This window comes from Eumetopias jubatus, unplaced genomic scaffold, assembly GCF_037043125.1.
Source record: "Eumetopias jubatus isolate StellerSeaLion01/CBP00866 unplaced genomic scaffold, mEumJub1_p1.0 scaffold_16, whole genome shotgun sequence".
In the NCBI taxonomy this organism is placed as follows: domain Eukaryota; kingdom Metazoa; phylum Chordata; class Mammalia; order Carnivora; family Otariidae; genus Eumetopias; species Eumetopias jubatus.
The window spans coordinates 48165496-48192441 of NW_028274822.1; the positions used below are offsets into that span (position 1 = coordinate 48165496).

The following is a 26946-nucleotide window of genomic DNA, read 5'->3' on the forward strand; positions in this document are numbered from 1 at the left end:
ACTGTGTAGGAGGGTTCCCCTTTCTCTGCATCTCTGCCAACATCTGTCGGTTTCCTGACTTGTTAATTTTAGCCATTCTGACTGGTGTGAGGTGGTATCTCATTGAGGTTTTGATTTGGATTTCCCTGATGCCGAGCGATGTGGAGCACTTTTTCATGTGTCTGTTGGCCATTGGATGTCTTCTTTGGAAAAATGTCTGTTCCTGTCTTCTGCCCATTTCTTGATTGGATCATTTGTTCTTTGGGTGTTGAGTTTAATAAGTTCTTTATAGATTTTGGATACTAGCCCTTTATCTGATATGTCATTTGCAAATATCTTTTCCCATCCTGTCGGTTGTCTTTTGGTTTTGTTGACTGTTTCTTTTGCTGTGCAAAAGCTTTTTATCTTGATGAAGTCCCAATAGTTCATTTTTGCCCTTGCTTCCCTTGCCTTTGGCAATGTTTCCAGGAAGAAGTTGCTGCGGCTGAGGTCGAAGAGGTTGCTGCCTGTATTCTCCTTTAGGATTTTGATGGACTCCTGTCTCACATTTAGGTCTTTCATCCATTTTGAGTCTATTTTTGTGTGTGGTGTAAGGAAATGGTCCCGTTTCATTCTTCTGCATGTGGCTGTCCAATTTTCCCAACACCATTTTTTGAAGAGACTGTCTTTTTTCCATTGGACATTATTTCCTGCTTTGTTGAAGATTAGTTGACCTTAGAGTTGAAGGTCCATTTCTGGGCTCTTTATTTTGTTCCATTGATCTATGTGTCTGTTTTTGTGCCAGTACCATACTGTCTTGATGATTACAGCTTTGTAATAGAGCTTGAAGACCGGGATTGTGATGCCGCCAGCTTTGCTTTTCTTTTTCAACATTCCTCTGGCTATTCGGGGTCTTTTCTGGTTCCATACAAATTTTAGGATTATTTGTTCCATTTCTTTGAAAAAAGTGGATGGTATTTTCATAGGGATTGCGTTGAATGTGTAGATTGCCCTAGGTAGCATTGACATCTTCACAATATTTGTTCTTCCAATCCATGAGCATGGAACATTTTTCCATTTCTTTGTGTCTTCTTCAATTTCTTTCATGAGTAATTTATAGTTTTCTGAGCACAGATTCTTTGCCTCTTTGATTAGATTTATTCCTAGGTATCTTATGGTTTTGGGTGCGATTGTAAATGGGATCGACTCCTTAATTTCTCTTTCTTCTGTCTTGTTGTTGGTGTATATAAATGCAACTGATTTCTGTGCATTGATTTTATATCCTGCCACTTTACTGAATTCCTGTATGAGTTCTGGCTGTTTTGGGGTGGAGTCTTTTAGGTTTTTCACACAAAGTATCATATCTGCAAAGAGTGAGAGTTTGACTTCTTCTTTGCCAGTTTGGATGCCTTTTATTTCCTTTTGTTGTCTGATTGCTGTGGCTAGGACTTCTAGTACTATGTTGAATAGCAGTGGTGATAGTGGACATCCCTGCCGTGTTCCTGACCTTACAGGGAAAGCTCTCAGTTTTTCCCATTGAGAATGATATTCACTGTGGGTTTTTCATGGATGGCTTTTATGGTATTGAGGTATGTATCCTGTATCCCTACACTCTGAAGCATTTTAATCAAGAAAGGATGCTGTACTTTGTCAAATGCTTTTTCTGTGTCTATTGAGAGGATCATATGGTTCTTGTTCTTTCCTTTATTAATGTATTGTATCACATTGATTGATTTGTGGATGTTGAACCAACCTTGCAGCCCAGGAATAAATCCCACTTGATCGTGGTGAATAACCTTTTAATGTACTGTTGGATCCTATTGGCTAGTATTTTGGTGAGAATTTTTGCATCCATGTTCATCAGGGATATTGGTCTGTAATTCTCCTTTTTGTTGGGGTCTTTGTCTGATTTGGGGATCAAGGTAATGCTGGCCTCATAAAATTAGTTTGGAAGTTTTCCTTCCATTTTCTCTTTTTTGGAACAGTTTCAGAAGGATAGGTATTAATTCTTCTTTAAATCTTTCGTAGAATTCCCCTGGGAAGCCATCTGCCCCTGGGCTCTTGTTTGTTGGGAGATTTTTGATTACTGCTTCAATTTCCTTCCTGGTTATGGGTCTATTCAGGTTTTCTATTTCTTCCTGGTTCAGGAAGTTTGGTAGTTTATACATCTCTAGGAATGCATCTATTTCTTCCAGATTATCTAATTTGCTGGCATATATTAGCTCATAGTATGTTCTTATAATTGTATTTCTTTGGTGTTGGTTGTGATCTCTTCTCTTTCATTCATGATTTTATTTATTTGGGTCATTTCTCTTTTCTTTTTGATATGTCTGGCCAGGGGTTTATCAATCTTGTTAATTCTTTCAAAGAACCAGCTCCTAGTTTCACTGATCTGTTCTACTGTTCTTTCGGTTTCTATTTCATTGATTTCTGCTCTGATCTTTACTATTTCTCTTCTCCTGCTGAGTTTAGGCTTTATTTGCTGTTCTTTTCTCCAGCTCCTTTAGGTGTAAGGTTAGGTTGTGTATTTAAGACCTTTCTTGTTTCTTGAGAAAGGCTTGTATTGCTATATACTTTCCTCTCAGGACTGCCTTTGCTGCATCCCAAAGATTCTGAACAGTTGTGTTTTCATTTTCATTTGTTTCCATGAATTTTTTTAATTCTTCTTTAATTTCCTGGTTGACCCATTCATTCTTTAGTAGGATGCTCTTTAGCCTCCATGTATTTGAGTTCTTTCCGACTTTCCTCTTGTGATTGAGTTCTAGTTTCAAAGCACTGTGGTCCGAAAATATGCAGGGAATGATCCCAATTTTTGGTGCCAGTTGAGACCTGATTTGTGACCTAGGATGTGATCTCTTCTGGAGAATGTTCCATGGGCACTGGAGAAGAATGTGTGTTCTCTTGCTTTGGGATGGAATGTTCTGAATATATCTGTGAAGTCCATTTGGTCCAATGTGTAATTTAAAGTCCTTATTTCCTTGTTGATCTTTTGCTTAGATGATCTGTCCATTTCAGTGAGGGGGGTGTTAAAGTCCCCCACTATTACTGTATTGTTGTCCATGTGTTTCTTTGCTTTTGTTAATAATTGGCTTATATAATTGGCTGCTCTCATATTAGGGGTATAGATATTTACAATTGTTAGATCTTCTTGTTGGATAGACCCTTTAAGTAGGATATAGTGTCCTTCCTCATCTCTTATTACAGTCTTTGGTTTAAAATCTAATTTGTCTGATATAAGGATTGCCACCCCAGCTTTCTTTTGGTGTCCATTAGCATGGTAAATGATTTTCCACCCCCTCACTTTCAATCTGGGGGTGTCTTTGTATCTAAAATGAATCTCTTGCAGACAACATATCTATGGGTCTTGTTTTTTTTATCCAATCTGATAGGCTGTGTCTTTTGATTGGGGCATTTAGCCCATTTACATTCAGGGTAACTATTGAAAGATATGAATTTAGTGCCATTGTATTGCCTGTAAGGTGACTGTACTGTATATTGTCTGTGTTCCTTTCTGGTCTATGTTACTTTTAGGCTCTCTCTTTGCTTAGAGGACCCCTTTCAGTAGCCCTATACTTTTAAAACATTAAAAAATTGAGGAATAGGGGTGCCTGGGTGGCTCAGTTGGTTAAGTATCCAACTCTTTTTTTTTTTTTAAGATTTTATTTATTTGTGAGAGAGAGAGAGAGGAGAGAGCACAGCAGGGGGAACGGTAGGCAGATAGAGAAGCAGGCCCCCGCTGAGCAGGGAGCCTGATGGGGGACTTGATCTCAGGACCCTGGGATCTTGACCTGAGCCAAAGGCAGACGCTTAACTGACTGAGCCACCCAGGTGCCCCAAGTGTCCAACTCTTGATTTCAGCTCAGGTCATGATCTCAGGGTCGTGAGATCGAGCTCCATGTCAGACTCCACGCTGAGCATGGAGTCAGCTTAAGATTCTCTTTCTACCTCTCACTCTGCCCCTTCTCCCCCCCCACCCCCGCTTGCATGTGCACACTCTCTCTCTCAAAAAAAAATTATTGAGGTATAATTTATGTATATGAATTGCACCTATCTTATGTGTACGGCTTGATCAATTTTGACAAAGGTATACACCTGTGTAGCTTACACTGCCTTGAAGATACAGACCATTTCTGTCACTATAGAAAGTTTCCTCATGCCCCTTTCTCATTATTCACTTCTCATCCACCACCAAAGCCACCACAGATCTGATTTCTGTTACCATAGTTAAATTCTGTTTATCCTAGAGCCTCGTATAAGTGGAAGCACACAGCAAGTGTTCCTTTGTGTCTGGCTCTTCATTCAGTGTAGTGTTCTGAGATTCATCCAGGTTGTTGTCTGTTTCACTAATTGATTCCCTTCTATTACTGAGTAGGGTGCTAGTGTCTGAACATACCACCTTTTGTTTATCCATTCACCTGCTGATGTTCACTTGCACTGTTTCCAGTTTTTAGCTGTTATGAATAAAGCTTCCATGAATGTTCTTTTTTAAATTTCTTTTTAAAGATTTTATTTTTACGTAATCTATACACCCAATATGGGGCTCGAACCTATAACCCTGAGATCAAGAGTCACACACTTTAGGGGCGCCTGGGTGGCTCAGTCGGTTAAGCGTCTGCCTTCGGCTCAGGTCATGATCCCAGGGTCCTGGGATTGAGCCCCATATTGGGCTCCATGCTCGGCGGAAGCCTGCTTCTCCCTCTCCCACTCCCCCTACTCTCTCTCTCTCACTGTCTCTCTCCGTCAAATAAATTAATAAAATCTTTAAAAAAAAAAAAAAAAGAGTCACACACTTTACCAACTGAGCCAGCCAGGTGCCTCCCCCCCACGAACATTCTTATACAAGAATTTTTTGTGGACTTAGGTTTTCATGTCTCATGGATGAATACCCTAGGAATAGAATTTCTGTGTCTTAGAATAGATGTACATTTAACTTTTAAGAAAGTGCCACTTTCCTAAAGCGTTTATACCATTTTACATTCCTACTCAGCAATGTCTGAGAGTTCCAGTTCCTCCACATTGTTACTAACATTTGGTCTTCAGTCTTTTTTTTTTTTTTTAATTTTTTATTTGAGAGAGAGAGAATGAGAGATAGAGAGCACGAGAGGGAAGAGGGTCAGAGGGAGAAGCAGACTCCCTGCTGAGCAGGGAGCCTGATGTGGGACTCGATCCCGGGACTCTAGGATCGTGACCTGAGCCGAAGGCAGTCGCTTAACCAACTGAGCCACCCAGGCGCCCTTGGTGTTCAGTCTTATTTTAGCTAGTCTGCATGGTTTCTTGATAGTGCTCTTGACCAAGCTGCCCTTCTCACTATTCCTGAGTGACTAGAAAGATAAGTGTTTCTGTAGAGGCAGATATGGCCCTTTGGGTCCCAGGCTTGGGAGTGCATTGGGAGATGGTGGTAAGGATCAGGTAGATAGTTCTCTTTATCCTGAGTGCAGACCCTGCCACATTTCCCTCTTCGAGCACTGCATTTGCTCCTTGGTGGATAGAATCTACCTCCCCCTCTTGTCGTTCAACCTCATGATTCACATAGAGGCTTCAAGAACCTTGGAACCTTGCTTCCCCTTGGACCATTTTAAGCACTAGTAGAGAAGAGAAATTCTTCCTCTGTTTGCAAGTTTGCATTTCATCTTTGTATCAGGCCCCTTCTGTTGTGTGTTCAAGAGGGAGAATTTCAGGGACCCAGCGAGCAGAGGGACCCACAGGAACTGGACCCAGAAATGACCATGTCACCTGGTGTGTACTCATGTGTGAGACAAAGAAGTAACGCTGATTACTTCTTGGAACTGACCTTCCATTTTCCTGCTGGTTCCCAGGGCTAAAATCTGGTGAGAGGAAGTTTTCTTTATGTTCAGATATCAGTTAGTCTTGAATGTGGTAAGATTGGACCACACTCTTCACCGTGGGAATTTCATGCCTTGATCTTCAGAGAAATTGGATTCACTCCCTCACTCAGAAATGTCAGCAGAAAGGGTCATGCTGTGACGAGCACCGGGTGATGCCTGGAAGTGTCCAATCACTGTCTGTCCACCCGAAACGAATATGACACTGTGTCTTAACTAACTGCAATTTAAGTAAAAACTGAAGAGGAAAGCAAAGGCCTAACGAGGACTGTGTTGTAGAAGGCTGCGTGTTGCTGCCACAAAACACATTCACGACTGTTGGGCTACGTAATTTGTGCTGAAATTGTGCATTCCCTGATAGCTGGTGCAGGAGCATTGTCTTCTGAGCACCCTTACCAATTTTTCAGGTTCCTGGACTGAGTTCTCACGGGTTTGGGCCAGCCAGCCACACGCTGCCTTGTCATCGGGGCCATCGGTGGCATGGTCATTAACCTCTGCCGGGTAGAGGTTGGCGTGCACCCTCCTTATTGAAGAACTGGGGGAAGAGAGGAGCCAGGCTGCCAGCATCAGAGGGGAAGCATTTGGGGCACATTTGAAATGAAGGACCAGCAGAGCCAGCTGGAAAGGGGAATGTTCTCTGCAGGGGAAGCAAGAAGATTTAGGTGCTTTCAGGTATACTGCTGGTTTAGCCTATGCCGGGGGTGATCCCAACGCCCTGGATATGAGATGAGTGAGGCAGAGTCCCTCCGCTCAGGGACTTGGTGGTTACACAAGGAGAGACAGGCATAGCGTCAACTAAGTACTGTGTGGGAAACGTGTAGGCTTAGAAATGGCTCAAAGATAAATGGTGAGCCGTTCTCTCTGTCAGGAATTTATAGGCTCCGTTTTCAGGGTTTCGGTGAAGGTGATCACGTAACCGGTAAATTCCCTAGGACTGTGATGTTTTTCCTTCATCTTCCTGCCTTCCAGCCCGCCTCACACCACCCCATGGCTCGTCAGAGCCCCCCCCCCCCCGCAGCCCACGCTGGGTTGGGAAGGCTGCCAGTGCCCCGCGAACCCTGTTCTGATGAGAGCCTGGGTGCAGAGAGGAGCAGTGCCCGAGGAATCTCGAGGTCCTGCACTTAGCTCATCTCCTCTCTGCCCTTCCTCCTCACCACACGGACTGTACGGCCAGTGCCCTCGCACTGAGAGGGACACTGGAAGGGGGCCAAGAACCACAGCGGCCAGAGAGGGCGAAACCCTGCATGGACTGTCACTTTGCCCACCTGCATGGGGGGGCGGCTCTGGCCGCCCTCTGGGGCTGGGATGCCCCCGGGTTACCTCACTGTCACTTCTGTGCGGAAAGGGCCTCCCGCAGAAATCATGCTCTTCCCGCACTGAGCCTGATGATGTCATTTGCAAAACCCCTCCACCAGCGCCGGCCCGCGTAGACAGTGGAAGCGGTCAGGGGAGTCGTGGCAGGAAGAAAGCGAGAGCTCTGAACCTCTGGTTGGGCTGCACGAAAACCAGATCCCAAGAGACCCTCCCCCTTTGTAGTTAAGCACACGCATATATGCACAAACGAAACAAAACAAAACAATAGTCGTGATAAAAAAAAAAACCCTCTAAGGAGATGAAATTCAGGCCTTTCCTTCCCAAGAGGTGGTTGAATTAATTGAAATCAGTTCGGTCTCTGAGGAAGGGTAGCAGCCCGTTGTGTCTTGTTCTAACCCTCTTCATTATAAGTGCAGTGATGAAGGAATTACCAACTGTATGTTGCACATGCAGGTAGCACACTGTGAGTCCCTATAACTTAGGAAGATCAGCCTTTCTTGCTCCGGTCCATCCGGATCTGGGAGACAGACTGAGGCCTGGGGGTCCGAAGGTCTGGCTCCTCCTGAGTCTCAGAAACTCCAGATATGGGAGGATTAGGCTATCTGCTGTGGAAATGCTTAATTCCTTTTCTCTGGACATTTTTGGAAGGCTTTCTGCTTTTTTAATCTCCTGACTTCTTGTTTGTGACCAAGTTCAAATTCCAGAGAGGGAAGCAGCCAATATGTGTGATTATTTCCTCTTGCACCAAGTGGAACTAAAAGAATGAATTTACTTCACTAGAAATAAATGTACCCTTTGGACCTTAAACCCAAATGAGTAAGCTTGGTCGGTCTGGCCCCTGCGCCATTTGTGCAGTAATTAAACACCAAATGAAAAAAAGATGTCAGAGGCATGCATTCACAATCTTTTTTTAGACATAAAGCAGAAAAGAATAGAATAATGTTTAAAAAAAAAAAGATTCTTTTTTTCCTACACTCTGCCTTGGGCAGGGATGGCTGCCGGGTGATGAGGAAAGATTGTAGGGTTTGGAGTGACTGGGGCGTGTACATTCCGGCTTCCCAGTTCAAGAGTTGTGCAATCCTAGACACATCCTTTAACTTCTCTGAGCACCAGTTAAATGGGGATACTAAAACACCAGAGAGTTATTACAAGGACTGAAAGAGATGTCGTACATAGAGCTTTTAGCGTAGGGCCCCGTGCAGGGCAGATTCTTGCTAACTGGGCATTATGGATCATCACCCTATTATTTTAAAATGATGCTGCTAACACAGAAACCCTGGGGATGGCAGAGGGAATTCAGTGCCGGGCAGCTCAGTGCTCAGATGGCTGTGCTAAAGACCCTCGCCTGTGTTTCCCTGGGCCGCTGGGGATGGGGCGTGTGGGGACCCATTGTCTCACCGTTGCTATGCCCCTTAGGTGATCTCATCAGCGTCCCGGACTTCCCATTCCTGTATTTCTACAGATTCCATGGCAGCTGCTGTGCCAGGTAAGCTTAACCCATAAACCCCTGGCCCTATTAATTTGTCTGTCTTCATCAACTCCAGGGTCACTGCCGGTTGGTTATCCAGATGAGGGCAGAAGAGAGTGGTGGCCGGGCCAGGAAGCTGCTCCCTCGACCATCCACGGGTTGTCATCCACATCCTTAGGTGCTCAGGGCTGGCCTGGGGCCTGGGGGACCTGTGTCCTACAGAAGTTCTTTGGAAAGGGCAGAAGAGCCAAGAACCCTGCACTGTTTTTCTCTCCACAAGCCATTCCTAAACAGAACTTCAGTGTATAAAATGATGCATCAGGTTCAGTTCAAGGGAAGATTTGGGTCCAGAATTGCACCCGTTCAGCTTCCTCCTTGGCCCCTGCTTTGTCCCTAAAGGGCGCCCTCCCAAAAACCTTGACTAAATCCTGAGGCCCTGAAAAACAGGTTTTGGAAACCAGTGACTAGGCGACATCTAGACAACAAAGTGACCTTTACTACGTGGCCTTGGGAGGTACTGAGACCAATGAGATGGGTACATATACATAGAGTTCAGACCCACCCTCTACTCCTTTCTAGCCATGATTCCCACGTTGCTTGACTTTCTCGTGCTGAGAAATGGAAAGGCTTCTGTAGATAGTCTCGAGGTGTGTGTTCTGATAGGGTTTCCCACCCTATCAGCCCAGTCTTGGGTTGAGTGCGAGCCTTGCTGCTTGCTAATGTGTTGGTTCTTTGGGCAAGCTATCCTGGTTCTCCCGAGCTTTAGTCGAGTTTCCTCATCTGTAAAGTGGAAAGATAATACCCCTCCTGGCTGATCACGTATACTAAATAACGTGTGTAAGCTCCAAGCATCTCGCCTGGCCTAGTAAATGATGGCCATTACTATTATCTGCTCAGTTTGACTATAATTAACTAAAATGTCCACAGACCATGAGCCATTGCTAAGCCAGACCACTTCTTCCCGCACATAAAAGGTGGTACCTTGTGGGGCAGTGGTTCTTTACAGTCAAAAAGCTGGTGTGTGGCTCTGAACTGTTTCTGATAGGGGTGTGTTAGGACAAAAAAAAAATCAATATTGTACAGTTTGCTTTTGCATTGGAGCCTCAGAATGGCACTTATCATCCTCAGCTAACTTTCAGGAGGATACTGACAGAATTCGTCTTCCCAGTTCCTGTCAGTTTGGTCAGGCCTTGTGGGCTGCCCATTAGCTAGGCTCGGGTGGCATGAGTGTTAGTGCTCCTCTGGTGTCCGTGGACTTGTTTCCCTTTGGGTCAGGCTTTTTGGCAGCACCAGCAAACACGGTGCGGAGGGGAGTACAATTGTCGCTCAGTTCTTTGAAACAGAGACCATAGTTCATAGCCCGTTGATGCTGGCTTTTTGGGGCGATAGTCTAGCTACATTTCTGCCCCTTTTAATCTGCAACTTTCTTGCAACCCAGCATGAAAAATCAGGGTTTTATACTTTAAAGATTTGGCAATTGTTGCTTGAATTGCTAGGAATCTCTTACGTTCTACCCACCCCTAACCCCCGGCTGCAGTATGAAGCTTGACCTCTTTTAAGAATGTATCTGTTTTCCCCACATCATCTCATGATTCCTCCACGGCCATATCTCAGACTAAGTGTTGTCACCTTCAGAGGCCCTGGAGGAACTCAGAAGGAGTCATGGAGGCCCGAGGGGACGGTGGTAGCCATGACCCAGAGAAACATTAACGGGGAACCCGGGCTCTTTTACTTCTGGGATCCTCCCATTGCTTTTAAGGTCTGCCTCCACAGCGAGGGGTAGAAGAGCTGCGTGTGGAAGGAGAAAGAGAGGGACCCGTGAGTAATTTGGAGACGATTCAAAGACATACCAGTCAAGGGATGGGAAGGAGTCATGGATGCTTTCCCAAGCGTGTTGGGCACAGACTGGGAGTGGCTCTGTTCTAGCAGAGTCTGTGCTGAGGGGAAAGGGGACATGGAATCATGCCCTTCCTCTGGCTGGAGGTGGCGGGGGGAATCGGAGGGGAGGGGGTATGGGAGGCAGCACAGGCACCTATAAAGTTGTTACCTCCCTGGAGGCAGGGGTGGATGCCACCAGCAGGAGCTCTGGAGCGCCGGCCACCTTACTTTCCCGCTCCCAACCTCGCAGTGGCTGCGGGCACCTGCCGCATGACACTCAGTCTTTGTTGGGTCAAGAAGGTATCTTCACTGTGGAAAACCTTTGAAAGAACCGGGACACCTGGATTCTGATTGTGCCTGCTCCTCAGTTTGCTCGTTAATAAAGTGAGATTTGGGGCTAGGGAGGCTTTCCGTTCTGAAAGTCTCTGATTTCCATTAAGATAGGATGAGGACCACTATGCATATTCCTGCTTTAACAACACAGAACCTGAGGCAAGAAAAAAAGGGTCAAAAAGGGGGATGAGTCAAGGTCACGAGGGTCAGTGGGCACAACCCAGGTCACTCAGTTTCCAGCCTGCTGCTTACCCACTGGACCTCCTTGCCTTTTGGGTGTGAATGACTGACTGTCTTCATCCATAGCCGCCCAGCCTCCCATGACTACAGATGCAAATCTGAACAAACTTTGCAGGATATCAGGGTCCAACAAGCTGAAAGATACGCAAGGGAATCCTCATCCCTGTCCTTGGTCCTGCCCCAAGAATGTGGCTATGAACTAACCTAATCTAGTGAAGTGAAGGCACACATTTCTGTGAAATTTGGCCTTACAGCTGTTTAACTCAATCCAACCTGCTTCTCAGTAAACCTGTCAAATATTTATGTCATACCTACTGTGACCAAGGCACCATGTTTGGCTCCGTTGGGGACCACACAGAGAAGCCCAAGATTGGGCCCTGCCCTCTCAGAGCTCATGATCTGAGTTGGGGCCCCACAGCAGTGCCTGTAATAAAGGTGAGATGACAGGGTGGCACTTGAGACCCTGGAGGTACAAATGAGCTACAGCTCATAGGACCTGCTTCTGTGTTTTGGGGTACAACTGCAGTCATATCTCTTGCTTTTCAGTTTCTAGTAGGTCACACTCAAGCCCCCGCTTGACAAGCAGTCAACCTCTATCATGGATTCTCTCCCAATTGCCCAGCCTCCAAATGCAAGGAGGAGTGACCATTCTGTTGGAGTGCCCTTCGCTTTGTCCTTGACCACACAGTGATGCTTTCAGAAATAGTTCCAGCATAGACCACTACTTCCCTGTCCACTCCTATGCCAGTGCCTTGCTGCTCCAGATCGCTAGGACTCCCCATGGGGCGTGGTCTCTCAGGTCACACACATGGGCTTAGGCATCATTCCCAAAGCATAACAGCTGTGTAGCTCAGCCTGGTTTGGGGGACATCTGCTCCTGGAGCCAGCCCCCCCTTCAGATTCTTACCTTGAACCCAGGAGTCAGTCCAGACCCTTTGTCCCCATATGGTGAGTTTCGCTTTGGAAGTCTTTTTCTGGCAGTTTGTTCTGCTTGAAAAAAGTTGAAGTTCTACCTTGGCAAGCACCAAGCTCCAGAAATAATATGGGAGAGAGCAGGAGGTATTGTCCTCCACACTTTTTTTCTTTCATGATTTAGTCAGAGACTTCCCAAGTTTCTGTACTCCCTCCCCCAGGGCCCGCTACCCAGTGGAACTCTTATCATAGCTCCTTAGAAAATTAGAGCTTCCTGGGTTTTTAAATCCAGAGATCACTAGAAAACCCAGATGAGATACAAGGTTCTGTAATAATTAGAAACTGGTAAAATGTAAGAGAAAATAGCTATTGCTTAAAAGGAAGACAAGCCTCACTAACAAAAGAATATTTTCTCCTTCCAGCGGATTGTTAGGATTCTTTCTCATGCTCAGCACAGTGAAGCTGAAAAGCCTTATGGCCCCAGGGCAGTGTGCAGCCTGGATTTTCTTTGCTAAGGTAAGAAAGAGTGAAGGAGTGGGGAAAAAATCAATCTCAGGAGTCTTCATGTCCAATGTTTTTGGAGCATGTGTAATGTCAGGTCTGATCTTCATGAAGTCATTTCCAATCATGGGCCCTGAGCCTTGATCCTTCAATGATGACGATTTCTGTGGTCCTCTGCCGATTTTATCAGCATGATGTAATCTTTATCACACTCCTGGAAGGGATAATCCCCTTAACTTGCCTGAGCTTTAATTTTCCCATCTGAACATGAGAGGTTTGGCCTCCAGAAATCTCTTAAGTCTTCTCCAGTTCCATGAGACTGGATTCCTGGGTACATGGGGCAGGTCTTCTCTTCCTTCCTCGGGGCTGTGAGGGTGCCCAGAGCCCAAGTCTGTCAGGGGTGGTGGAGAAAGGAGAAGAGACAAATGGCCAGGTAGGAGGACTTTGATGAAGCCTTCAGAAAACAGACTATTATAAGAATGCCCGTTGCATATCTGATGATCATGGTTGAGGCATAAGATAGAGAGGTAGGAAAATAAGGAGCAGAAAAAGCAGCTGTGGCATGCTCAGTCGTGACTGAAATGCTTTGGGACTAACTTTTTTCTAGCGGAGCCTTTCATTTCTCTTGTGCCTGTGAAAGAGTTGAGTTGCAAGGCCCTATGTGCTGCTTCTGAGAAACGAGATTTCTTTCTTTTTTTTTTTTTTTAAGATTTTATTTGTCAGAAGGAGAGAGAGAGCACAAGCAGGCGGAGTGGCAGGCAGAGGGAGAGGGAGAAGCAGGCTCCCTGCTGGGACGTGACCCCAGGACCCTGGGATCATGACCTGAGCTGAAGGCAGACGCTTAACTGACTGAGCCACCCAGGCGCCCCAAGAAATGAGATTTCTTAATTTAACCTAATGAAATAATCATTTAAGGTCGTACCTCGAGTCATCTCTGTTTGTTGGTTGATTTTTTTCCCAGAAAACAAAACCAAACATTTTTCTTCAAAAACAACATTTCACAGTAATATTTTCACCTCCATAGGTCTGCTTTTTAATAGCATTAATAATTCTAATTACAGTAAAATGTAAAGAGTGGCTGAGATACTGACTTCCAGTGTGACGGAATGAGGAGGTTGACAAATCCTCCTCCCAGAAAGTAACTGGAAAGCTGGAAAAAGACTGTCAAAAATATCCATTTCAGCTCTCTAAAAATTGACCAAAGGCATACAACAAACTGAGAAAGCAAGCATTTGTTCCTGAAAACTGCAGAACTCTGGGTAGGAGCAACGTGAGCCTGTGGCAGTCTTACCTAAGGTCATTCTCATTCCCTCCTCCTCAGCTCTGTCCGTGTGATATCTCAACCAGAGCAGGGCAGGCTGTGAAAACCAGCAGCCTTGCTGCCGCTTCCAGAATACTCTATTTGGAGTATTTTTAGTTAAAACGGCCATGTTAGTGGTAAATCGGTAAGAGCCAGTAACTCCACTGTCTTGAATTTCCAGTCCTCTTTGGGGCAAGCAATGGACCAGTGGTCTAGCTGAGCACTTAATAGGGAGTTCGGGGAGATGAGACAGCAAGCAGGGGCTTGATAGCTCTCCATGTGTCCCAGATTGACCGTAGTCTGTGTGCACGAGCAGCGGAGATGGAGTGTGCCCAAAACACCCACATGTCCCTGGCCAGCAGAGCCTGCATGCACACACAGGAGATGGGAGAGAGCCAGCAAAAGCTGGGGCAGGCATGAAAAACTTCAGCCTGAAGTTTGAGTGTGCTCCCTAGCCCACACACAGTCAGAAGCAGAGAGAAGAAGCCTTTCTGGCTGAAGGTGTTTGAACAAAACCTCTGACTAGTTTTTGCTAGAACACTAAGCTATGCAGAAATGGGGATGACTTCTAGAAAGCCAGAAAAAGCTTAAAAATAAAAAGAAGAAAAAAACAGTAAAGGACATCAGCAACTGTACCTTATATGGGAGACTAATTTCATAGACTTAGTCCAGGCAAATTACTAAACAAGCAAAACAGCAATACCAACAACAGTGCTCTGGGAAAAGTCAGAATCCAAAGTTGCTATCCTATATTATATGTCCAGTATTCAACAACAAAAAAGTTAGGGGCATCCAAAGAAACCAGAAAGCATGATCCATACACAGGAAAAATGCAGTTAATAGGGGCTATGTCTGAGTGTCTTCCGACATAGGACTTAGTGGAAAAAGACTGCAAAGCAGCTATTTAAATACGCTTAGAAGCAATGTCGACAATAGCCAAACTGTGGAAAGAGCCAAGATGTCCATTGACAGATGAATGGATAAAGAAGATGTGGTATATATATACACACACACACAATGGAATATTATGCAGCCATCAAAAGGAATGAGAGCTTGCCATTTGCAATGACGTGGATGGAACTGGAGGGTGTTATGCTGAGCGAAATAAGTCAATCAGAGAAAGACATGTATCATATGACCTCACTGATAAGAGGAATTCTTAATATCAGGAAACTGAGGGTTGCTGGGGTGGGGGGGTTGGGAGGGATGGGGTGGCTGGGTGATAGACATTGGGGAGGGTATGTGCTATGGTGAGCGCTGTGAATTGTGCAAGACTGTTGAATCACAGATCTGTACCTCTGAAACAAATAATGCAATATATGTTAAGAAAAAAAAAAGAAAAGAAGAAGAAGATAGCAGGAGGGGAAGAATGAAGGGGGGGAGATTGGAGGGGGAGACGAACCATGAGAGACAATGGACTCTGAAAAACAAACTGAGGGTTCTAGAGGGGAAGGGGGGTGGGAAGATGGGTTAGCCTGGTGATGGGTATTAAAGAGGGCACATTCTGCATGGAGCACTGGGTGTTACGCACAAACAGTGAATCATGGAACACTACATCAAAAACTAATGTAATGTATGGTGATTAACATAACAATAAAAAATTTTAAAAAAATAAATATACTTAGAGATCTAAAGGAAACCATGTTTAAAGAATTAATAGAGGGGCACCTGGGTGGCTCAGTCGTTAAGTGTCTGCCTTCGGCTCAGGTCATGATCCCAGGGTCCTGGGATCGAGCCCCGCATCAGGCTCCCTGCTCAGCGGGAAGCCTGCTTCTCCCTCTCCCACTCCCTCTGCTTGTGTTCCCTCTTTCACTGTGTCTCTTTCTGTCAAATAAAATCTTTAAAAAAAATAATTAATAGACTCAATGAATACAGAATCTCAATAAAGAGAGATGATTAAAAAAAAAGAGACCCAAGTGGAAATTCTGTAATTGGAAAATACAATGACCGAAATGAAATGAAATGAAAAATTCCCTAGAGGTACTCAACAACAGATTTAAATGGCAGAAGGAAAAATAAGTGACCTGGAAGGTGGAGCAAAAGAAAGTATTCAATCTAAAGAGCAAAGATTTTTTAATAACTGAAGAATTATGAACAGAAGCTCAGAGACCTGTGAAACAACATCAAGCATATCAACATATGTGTTATGAGAGTTCCAGAGGAAGAGGAAAGCGGTGTAGAAAAAAAATACAGTCGATGGATGACTTATCAAAAACAATGGAAACCAGAAGGCAATAGGATAACATATCCAACATGCTGAAAGAAAAGTCTGTCAACCATGAAGTCTACATACAGCAAAACTGTCCTTCAAATGTGAAGGAGAAATAAAGACATTCCCAGATAAAGACTAAGAGATTTATTGCTAGCCTCTATATCAATCATTATATTACATGTTTTTTTTTAAAGATTATTTATTTATTTATTTGACAGAGAGAGACACAGCGAGAGAGGGAACACAAGCAGGGGGAGTGGGAGAGGCAGAAGCAGGCTTCCCGCCGAGCAGGGAGCCTGATGTGGGGCTCGATCCCAGGACCCTGGGATCATGACCTGAGCCGAAGGCAGATGCTTAACAACTGAGCCACCCAGGTGCCCCAATTATTATGCTACATGTGAATAGACTAAATATCCCACTCAAAAAGCAAAGATTGTCAGACTGGATAAAAAAGCAAGACACACCTATATGCTGTCTACAAAGGACACACCTTAGATTCAAAGACATAAATAGGATGAAAGTAAAGGATGGAAAAATATCACCATGCAAACAGTAGCTTATCAGCAAGCTAGCTAGAGTGACTATATTAAAATCAGACAGGGGCGCCTGGATGGCTCAGACGGTTAAGCGTCTGCCTTCGGCTCAGGTCATGATCCCAGGGTCCTGGGATCGAGCCCCACTTTGGGCTTCCTGCTGAGCAGGGAGCGTGCTTCTCCCTCTCCCTCTGCCTGCCACTCCCCCCTGCTTGTGCTCTGTCTCTCTCTCCCTCTCTGTCAAATAAATAAAATCTTAAAAAAATAAATAAAAAATAAAATCAGACAAAATAGACTTTATGACAGGAAATATTACTAGGGAAAAACAAAGACATTTGTTAATGATAAAAGGATTGATACACTAGAAAGATATGACAGTTATAAATGTATATGCACCTAACAACAGTACCCCAAAATGTATGAAACAAAAAGTGACAGAATAGAAAGGAGAAATAAATTATTCAACAATAATAGAGATGCCAATCCTGCACTCTCAAAGTTGATAGAAGAACTAGATAGAAAAACAAGGATATCGAAAGTATAGATGACTTGAACAATACTATCAACCAACTTGTCATAACGGACATATGATACTCCACCCACTGACTGCAGAAGATGCATTCTTCTCAAATACACATGAAACATTCTTCAGTATAGATGTTGTGCTGGGTCACAAAACAAGTCTCAGGAAATTTAAAAAGATTGAAATCATGTAAACTATGTTCTTTTGTCACAGAATTATATTAGAAATTTACAACAGAAAAAAAAATCTAGAAAAAAACCCCATTTATTTGGAAATTAAATAACATAGCTCTAAATAGCCCATGGGGCAAAGAAGACATCACAAGGGAAAATAAAAGTATTTTGAGCCAAATGAAAATAAAACCACACAATATGTCAGAATTTATGAGATGCAGTTAAAGTAGTGCTTAGAGGGAAATTTATAGCTATAAACACCCATATCAGAAAAAAGAAAGGTCTCAAATCATAATCTGAGCTGCTACCTTAAGAAACTAGAAAAAGAGCAAATTAAATCCATAGTAAGCAGAAGGAAGGATATGATAAACTTTAAAGTGGAAATTAATGAAATTCAAAACAAAAATAATAAGGAAAATCGTTGGTTCCCTGAAAACACCAACAAAATTGACAAACCTCTAGCCAGAATGACTAAGAAAATAAGACACAACATTAGAAATGAAATGAAGGACATCACTACTGATTCTATAGAAACTAAGAGCATTATATATTATGAATAACTTTCTTCATTTATATTATGCCAGCAAATTAGACAATTTAGAGGAAAATGGACAAAGTCCCAGAAAGGTACAAATTAGGAAAATTGAAGAATAAATAGAAAATCTGAATAAACTTCTCTAACAAGTAAATAAATGTAAATAGTAATTAAACATCTTTCCACAAAGAAAAACTCAGGCCCAATGGGCTTTACTGATGAATTCTGTCAAATACTTTTATTTTTATTTTATTTTATTTTTTAATTTTTATGTTTTTTTCTTGTTCTTTTTTTTTTTAAGATTTTATTTATTTGTTTGCCAGAGAGAGAGAGAGCAAGAGAGAGCACAAGTGGGGGAGTGGCAGAGGGAGAAGCAGACTCCCTGTTGATCAGGGAGCCCGATGTGGGACTCAGTCCCTGGACCCCGGGATCATGACCTGAGCCGAAGGCAGACGCTTAACTGACTGAGCCACCCAGGCATCCCTCTATCAAATATTTTTAAATGAAATATTTTTTCTTTACAAAATCTTTTAGAAAGCAGAGGAAAGAGAATAACACCCAATTTATTCTATAAGGTTAGTTACCTGGATACTAAAGCCAGACAAAAGAAAATCATAAGAAACCTATAGATCAATATTTTTCATGAACACAGATCTTTAGCAAAATAGTAGCAAACCAAATATGGCAGCATATAAAAAGAATTTTATAGCATGATCAAGTGATATTTATCAGGAATACAAAGTTGGTTTAACAAATGAAAATTAATATAATACATTATAGTTATAGAATAAGGAGCAAAAAATGTAGCCATGTCAATAGGTGCAGAAAAATCATTTGATAAAATCCAACATCCAAAATTCATGATAAAAACTCTCAACACACTAGTAATAGAAGGGAATCTTCTTAACCTGATAAAAGGCATATGTGAAAAAACCTATAGTTAACATTACGCCAAATGGTGAAAGACTTTCCCTCTAAGATTGGGAACAACATAAGAATGTTTGTGCTCACCACTTCTATTGGGCAGTGAGGTATGGCCAAAAAAAAAAAAAAAAAAAAAGGCATCCAGAGCAGAAAGAAATTAAATTGTCTGTATTCACAGATGACATTCTCCTATATGTAGAAAATCCTAAGAAATCTATAAAAACATTAATTGAACTAATAAAACAATTTATCAAGGTCTCACGATACAAGATCAATGTACAAAAATCAGTTGTAGTTTTATGTATTAGTAACAGTCATGTTCATAAAAATGAAATTAGGAAAACAAGTCCATTCATAATAGCATTACAAAAAATACGTAGGAACTTAACAAAGAAGTTCAAGACTGAAAACTGTAAAGTCTCTCTAAGAGAAATTTAAGAAGATCTCAATAAATGGAGAGACTCAATGTTGTTAAGATGGAAATTCTTCCTAAGTCGATCAATAGGTTCAACGTAATCCGTCAGAATCCCAGCAAACGCTTTTGTACGAATTCACAAACTGATCCTAAAGTGTATTTGGAAATTCAATAGCCAAAACAGTTTTGAAAAAGAAAAAGAAATTTGGGGTTGAAAACTCACTATAAAGCTAGAATCATCCAGACATTATGGTGTTGGCATAAGGAGAGGCATTTATGGTCTGTTGACTTTCAAGATAGGTGCCAAGGCAATTGAACAGGGAAAGGATTTTCTTTACAACACATGGTGCTGGAACAATCAAATATCTATAAGCCAAAAAAAAAAGGACTTAGCCCCTCATCTCACATCACCAACTCAACATGGATCATGAACCTAAATGTAGGCACTAAAACTAGAAGACTCTTAGAAGAAAACATGAGAAGACATCTGACTGACCTTGGTTTAAGCAAAGAGTTCTTAGATATGACACCAAAAGCATAAGCCATAAAGTAATTGATAAATTAGACTTCATTTAAATTAAAATATTTTGCAATTCAAATTAATGGTCAAAAGACACTGTTTAAGAAAGTGAAAAGCCACAGCCTAGGAGAAAAGATTTACAGATTATATATCTGATTAAGGACTTGTTTCTAGAATGTCTTAAGAATTCTTACACTTCAATGAGACTACATACAACCCAATTAAAAAATGATCGGGGGACCTGGGTGGCGCATTTGGTTAGGCATCCAACTCTTGGTTTCAGCTCAAGTTGTGATCTCAGGGTCATGAGATCGAGCCCCTCGTCAGGCGCCCTGCTCATCTTGGAGTCTGCTTAAGACACTGTCCCCCTGCACATACCCTACCTTCCTGGCATCTGGCCCAATAAACATTAGTGGCTAAAAAAAAAAAAAAGACTCTGTCCCCCTCTCTCTCTGCCTCTCTTCCCTGCACTCTCTCTCTCTCAAATAAATAAATAAATAAATCTGTTTTAAAAAATAAAAAACCAAAAATGGTCAAAAGATGTGAATACATATATATGTATATAATGGAATATTACTCAGCCATAAAAAAATATCTTGCCACTTGCAACAACATGGTTGGAGCTAGAGACTATAATAAAAAGAGGAAGACAGAGACAAGATGATTTCACACATATATGAGATGTAAGAAACAAAACAAATGAGAAAAGGGGAAAATAGAGAGGCAAACCAAGAAACAGACTCTTAACTATAGAGAACAAACTGATATATACTAGGGGCGAGGTGAAAGGGGGATGGGTAAACTAGGGCATGGGGATTAAGGAGGGCACTTGTGATGAGCACCAGATAATGTATGCAAGTGTTGAATCACTACATCGTACACCTGAAACTAATATTACACTGTACGGTAACTAATTGGAATCTAAATAAAAGCTTAAATTTTAAAAAAGGAAAGGGGCACCTGGGTGGCTCAGTTGGTTAAACCGCTGCCTTCAGCTCAGGCCATGATCCCAGGGTCCTGGGATCGAGCCCCACATCGGGCTCCCTGCTCATGCAGGAAGCCTGCTTCTCCCTCTGCCTGCCGCTCTCCCTCTCTCTCGCTCTCTCTCTCTCTCGCTCTCTCTGTGTGTCAAATAAATAAATAAAATCTTTAAAAAAAAAAAAATTTTAAAAAAGGAAAAAAGATGTGAATAGACATTTCACCAAAGGAGATATATGAATGGTTCATAAAGTCCATTAAAAGGAACTCAATGTCATTAGTCATTAGGAAAATGCAGATTAAAACCATGATGAGATACCACTACACACTCACCAGGGTGGCTATAATAAAAAAATACAGATGATATCAAGTGCTGACAAGGATGTGGGGAAACTGGGACCCTCACAAATTACTGGCAGGAATGTGAAATGGTTTAGCCACTTTAGAAAACTGTCTTGATAGTTTCTTACAATGTTAAACATAAACTGACTATACAACCCAGCAATTCTGTTGCTAGAAATCTACCCAAGAGAAATGAAAACAAAAAGACTTTAACATGAACACTCAGAGTAGCTTTCTTCATAGTAGCCCCAAACTGTGCACAATCTAAATGTCCATCAGCTGGTGAATGTGTAAATGAGATGTGCCGTGCACATACAATGGGATGCTATTTGGTAATAAAGAGGGACGGGCTACTAATACATTGCTATGCCACGGATGAATCTCAAAAACATTATGCTTGGTGAAATAAGCCGGTCGCAAAAGAATACGTACAGTATGATGCCATTTCTGTGAAATTTCCAAAAAAGGCAAATTTAGGGAGACAGAAAGCGTAGTGATGGTTTCTTGGAGCAGAGACTGACTAAAAGAGGCTCAAGGAAGTTTTTTTTAGGTAATGGAAATGTTCTAAAACTGGGTTGTAGTGATGGTTGCACCATCATTTAAATTAATTTCTTGAATGTGTTCATTAAAAATCATTGAATTTTACATTTACAGTGGGTGAATTTTATGGCATGTGAACCATCCCTCAAAGCTACAAAGTGCTCAAAGAATAGTGTTTAAATCTTGTCTTTCAGGACTAGGGAGGGTATTTTTCCTATGTGTATGGCTTTGCCTGTTTGGCCATTACTTTCATGAGGCTCCTTTTTATTTATTTTATTTTTTCTTTTCCTCTTAAACTGGGAGGGAGGTTTATAATTTCCTTCTCTGTAGTTGATTCAGAAGTGGAAGGATTTTTAATTGGCTGCTGTGGTTTAATGCTAATCCTCCTTAAATGTGGAAGATGGATTAGATGAGCCACTAAGGTCTTTTCCAGCCTCAATACATCAAGCAGTCTTTCTCTTTTTCTCCCTCCCCTCTTCTCCTTTTTCTTTTCTGTTTGAAAATAAGCTCTGTTATCCTCAGTGGCAGAATATTTACCCGTTCTTTGGGCCACCTACACATCAAAATGTGCTGACATTTGAATACAACATAATTGTAGTTAGCAATACACCATTTCCCCATGACGTCATTGTGACTCTACTGAGTGCCAGCGTGTTCGGAAAGTGACTCAGAGGTTGTTCCATTGGCCCCAGAGGAGAATTTGGATTCTGTGGAAACACTCAAAGATACGCAGAAAGGGACGTCATTCAGAAGGGGCTAAGGGTACTTTCTTCCTTGCTCCAGATGGATCCATTCTCTGGTATTTTCCTGGGAGTTGTCACATGAACTTCATCACTTCCAAGGCATCCATGCTTCTCTCCAGTTCTTATCTTAGTATCTTCTTTAGGTCTGAGAAAGCTCAGCGTGGGAAAAAAGTGCCTCTGAGTCACTTTATATTGTTACCACTGTTGTTATTGTTTTTTTTTTTAAATCTGTGGATTTAAGAAACATTCTAAAAAGCTAAAAATAACAGAATATTTAGCAACTTTTTACATTCCTCCCTTCAGTTTGATAAATTCGGGTGTGTGAAATCTAACTTCATCTTCATGAAATCTTGGAATCCCTTCCCACTTGTGAAGCATTGGTACAAGAAAAAGTGAATGAATTTAAGAGGAAAGCATTGAAATGTGTACACATATAAGGAAGATGTGGTATGCTAATGGGTTTTTCTAGCAGATTTAAGTTCTCGTGTGAGAATTTTTTCTTGATCAAATAGTGCCTTGTCTCATCCTTGTTAACTTTAAACTGACTGGTGTTGTCAGCATCCATTGGGAAGAAGCAGTTGAGGCCAGTGTGAGTTTTTGTTGAGGATGAGCCAGGAGAGGAGAGGCATTCCCAGACAGCAGCTCTGGCCCTCTAGGGTCCTTAGAATCAGTGTTTGCTCCCCATTTCAAAGCTGCCTCCATAAGAATGCTTTTTTCCTTTAAGCTAATGCCGTGGTTGCTGCTGCCGTATTGTCCTGAGTCTGTGGTAGACCAGCAAGCCAAGTCTTACTTAGTCTGTTCTCCTTACGGCCCTGGGAAAGATTTTTCTATAGCTTGCCTAGGATGCGTCTCTTGATTTGGTTTATTTTTTTGATTGATAGAGTCTCAGCTTTCATGTGCATGGGCTGGGATGAGGGCGGCCCTCACTCTCAGGGCCATGCACAGTGGGGTCAGCACCAGAGAATAACATGCGCCTCCTTACCTGTTGCATACCTAGCTTGCCTCCCCCGGTCCCTTCCCTGACACTGTCATGATTTACTGCCTGCCTGAAACAGCTGTTAATTCCATGGGATTTTAAGTTATACTAGATTCTTAGAGTTTGGGTGATACTGTTTTTTAAGATTTTATTTTTAAGCAATCTCTACACCTAACACGGGGCTCGAACCCACAACCTTGAGATTAAGAGTCACATGCTCTACCGACGGAGCCAGCCAGGTGCTCTTAAATGGAAAATTTTTTTTTTTTTTAAAGTAATCTCCACACCCAACATCACACTCGAACTCAGAGAACCCTGAGATCGTATCAAGAATTGCATTCTCTACTGACTGAGCCAACCACGCGCCCCCCTGGGTGGTATGAAGAGTGCCTTATATCAAAGTGCATGGCCTCTCTTTGAATGGCCTTCTTCCCAGACATGTCAGTCAGTCAACATTGATTAGGGAAACTTTTGGAGTCTGGGGTGGAAGAAGTGCATTAGTGTATGTGTAGTGCTTGCCAAAGGCATCTTATAATCCAGAGGAGGAGGTAAGAGTGACAAGGGTGAGACTCTTAGAGCTCATTGCTGAGCAGGGTGGTATGACTTCAGGAGCTGGGAAAAGGGAACCTCTGAGTGGGCTGATGCAGTGGAGAGACCGAACTGGCCCCTGCAAGCCCGTCTTGCCTGGGAGGAGGGAAGATGGAAGGAGGGCCTTCCAGGTTGAGCGGCAGGGGCCCTGAGGTGGGATGTGCAGTTGGGGAACCGTGAGGAAATCAATTTGACCAGAGGAGGAGGAGAGTGTGAAGGTGTGAGGGGGAAATTGGGCCCAGAAGAGACAGATTAGGAAGCCCTAAAAGCCATGCCCCCAGAGACCACTGTGAACTTCTGAATGAGACCGGCTAACAGCAGATCGCATTGGAAATGAGTTCCAAGCATTTAGAAGGGAGGCAAATCAAGGTAGTGAGTGATGGCAGTAGAGGTGAAAGGTCAACGTGACTGTTCGTCTGAAGCAAAATAAATTGTAATTATTTAATCTATCATATAAGTGTTGTGTGATGTGTAATGAGTTAGATAACAAAGGAATTAGATACCAAATTAGATAACAAAGACTCAGATCTGTTAAAGCAGTAAGGTGTGTGCGACAGTTGTCTGGGTCTAGGGAAGATCACAAAAGACTCCAAGGTTTGTGGCTCGGGACATGAGAAATCCATGGCGTCACAGACAGAAATGGGGGGCGGGTTATGAAAGAACATTGGGAGGAAAGCTGGTGAAATATGTTTTAGATGTGTATGGTGAGAAAATATCTAAATGGAGCTGTTTCATGTTGGAAACATGGGGTGAAATGCAGGGGAGAACTCGGGTTCACGTGTCTGTTTGGGCTTCGCCTAGAGCAGTGGAGTTGGCATCAAGAGCATAAAGAAGTAGATGAGCTCACTGAGGGAGTGAGAGGGTTTGGGCAGAGCAGAGCAAAGGGCTAGGGCTTCGCTTGGGAGACACTTAGATGCCAGAGATCGATAATGTGCAGGAGAGAGAAGCGATAGCCGAGGGGAGCCCCAAAAGTTCCGTGTGGGGAAGTCTAAGGAAGAGTTGAAAGGAGTAAAACAAAATGCCCCCAAGAGGTCAGAAAGATCCAGATTGAGAAAAGACTAGAGCAAGGACTTCGCTAGCCTTGGGGGAAACAGCTTTAGTAGAAGGGCAGGGTGGGAGGGGGTGGAAGATGGATCATAAATATCCAAGAATACACAAGACGCAGGAAGGAGACTGTGACTGGTGGTGGGCAGGGGGATAGCCAGATCTAGTGAAAATAACTTCTTTTCTGGGGAAAGAAGGAATTGGGCATGCTTGAAACTAGAAGAGAAGACACCCTATACAGAGATTTGGAGATGCTGAAAAACGAGGGAAGTTGGTTGGGAGAACAGGCTTCAGTGGGAGATGGAAGGGGTATGGAGGCTAGCTTTAGAGAAAACAGCCTTTTTCCTGAGCCTCAGTAGAAGGGCGGTGATAGATGGGAATGATGTTTTCCCAAGAGACATGTGTAGGGGACTGGGATTTCAGGGGAACAAGGAAAGAGCACTCACTGTTTGGCTTTGATCAGATAGCTCAGAAATGTTATGACTCAAGTGACTTCTGACAGTGTTGATGTATCTAATATTTAAGACTAAGTGCTGATGACATGTACACTCAATTGTAGGATTATATATAATGATGATGTGCGAGGAGCCAGATCACTGATTATCAGTGCCTACTTAATTAAGCATTTACTGGATTTTAAAAGTCCTTAATAGAACCCATTCAAAATAAAGTAGGAAACCACTCAGCAATCGGATCTTCCATCCCTATCACCAAAGTCTGCCTTCTCTCATGGAAGATTATGTGTAAATGCTCCTGGTGGTTAATTGGAATGTTTGTCCCTGTTTTTATTTAGAGTTTGGATAGTCAAAATCCATGCTTATACAATGGGGTTTCCTTTCCCATTGCTGCTTAGGAAGATGCTTCTCTCACAGTCTGGGAAGAGGATGGGGAAACCTTCCCAGACATGGTCCTATGTGAGTCTTCAAACATGGAGTGTGTGGTGGGTGCAGAAGTGGGGCAGGCAGACAAAAGATCAAGGAAGAATAGATTGCAAAATTAGACAATTCCAAAACTGGACTCAGTGTTTCAAGATAAAAGCAGAATATATGAGATAATGTATGTGAAGGTAGCTGGAGGGTGACAATGTGGTAGGCAAACACAGAGCATTATTACGTAGAGTTATATCAACCTGGACCAAGACTTCATTTTGACCTAGCTTTGAGTCCCAGGTCTGACATTTCTAGATGTGTGCTTCATTTTCTCATCTGTAAACAAATATAATAATAATGTGTGCTATACTGAGAGGATCGAATAATACTGACACAGCCCTAGGAGAGTGAGGGCCGGCCATGGGCAGGTCGTCCCTGGCCCTGTCAACTACTAGTTTAATTCTTTCACCAAATTAACCAGGAATTTCTGGAGTCTGAAGTTGTCATTCATATTCTGTAGTTCTAGGTAAGTGAATTTAGCTGTGGGCAGCCTACTCTAGACACTACTGGACATTCAGCATGCATGAGAAGAAGGCCTCTCCCACATATTTAATCAGATATTGTCTAACAAGAGAAGCAATTGATGCACCATTCACAATGTTTTTAAACCTATATAAAGAGTCATTGATTCAGAACAATTGCTAGGCCTGTGAAAATGTGTGTTTGTTGGTTTCCATGGAGCCCACCCTGCTGGCTGTTGGGTGATGGTGCCTTAATTACACGCTGGGATTGCCAGGGAGCCTTCACAGTTCTCTCTATGACAACACCTCCTTGTGTAGTAACTCGACCACCATCCTCAACTGTGTTTCCCACGTAGAAGTCGCTCTTAAAAGAGGGGAGAAGATTCTGCTGGTAAGTTTCAGCCTCCCATTGATTTACCCTTATGAAGGTCTCTTAAGTGGATAAGAAGTTTTCTGAGTTTTGACTGCCTTTCTGGCTGTTTTGCCAGATCTTGGGAACGTGGCCTAATGTCTTTCTTTTTTCAATGACATGTTGACATTTCTCCTTTTTAAAGGAGTCTTGGCTATGTCAGTTTACTAGGTAAAATTAAGCCGGTTTTACAGTGAACTTGTAAACTTGTAAAAAGCATTGTCAACAGATGCTGTTAGGGTTTGATGTTCGCAATCTTATTTATTTACTTGTTTGTTTTTTAAAGATTTTATTTATTTATTTGACAGAGACACAGCGAAAGAAAGAACACAAGCAGGGGGAGTGGGAGAGGGA

General features: G+C 42.8%; 1 protein-coding gene across 1 annotated transcript in view; it reads left to right on the top strand.

Moving 5' to 3' along the window:
- Window positions 1–26946, top strand: part of SLC35D4 (solute carrier family 35 member D4) — a 117017-nt gene that overhangs the window by 60912 nt on the left and 29159 nt on the right. The window contains exons 12-13 of the mRNA XM_028098421.2: window positions 8532–8601; window positions 12369–12462. Of these exons, the coding sequence (XP_027954222.1) occupies window positions 8532–8601; window positions 12369–12462 (164 nt within the window). The remainder of the gene's footprint in view (window positions 1–8531; window positions 8602–12368; window positions 12463–26946) is intronic.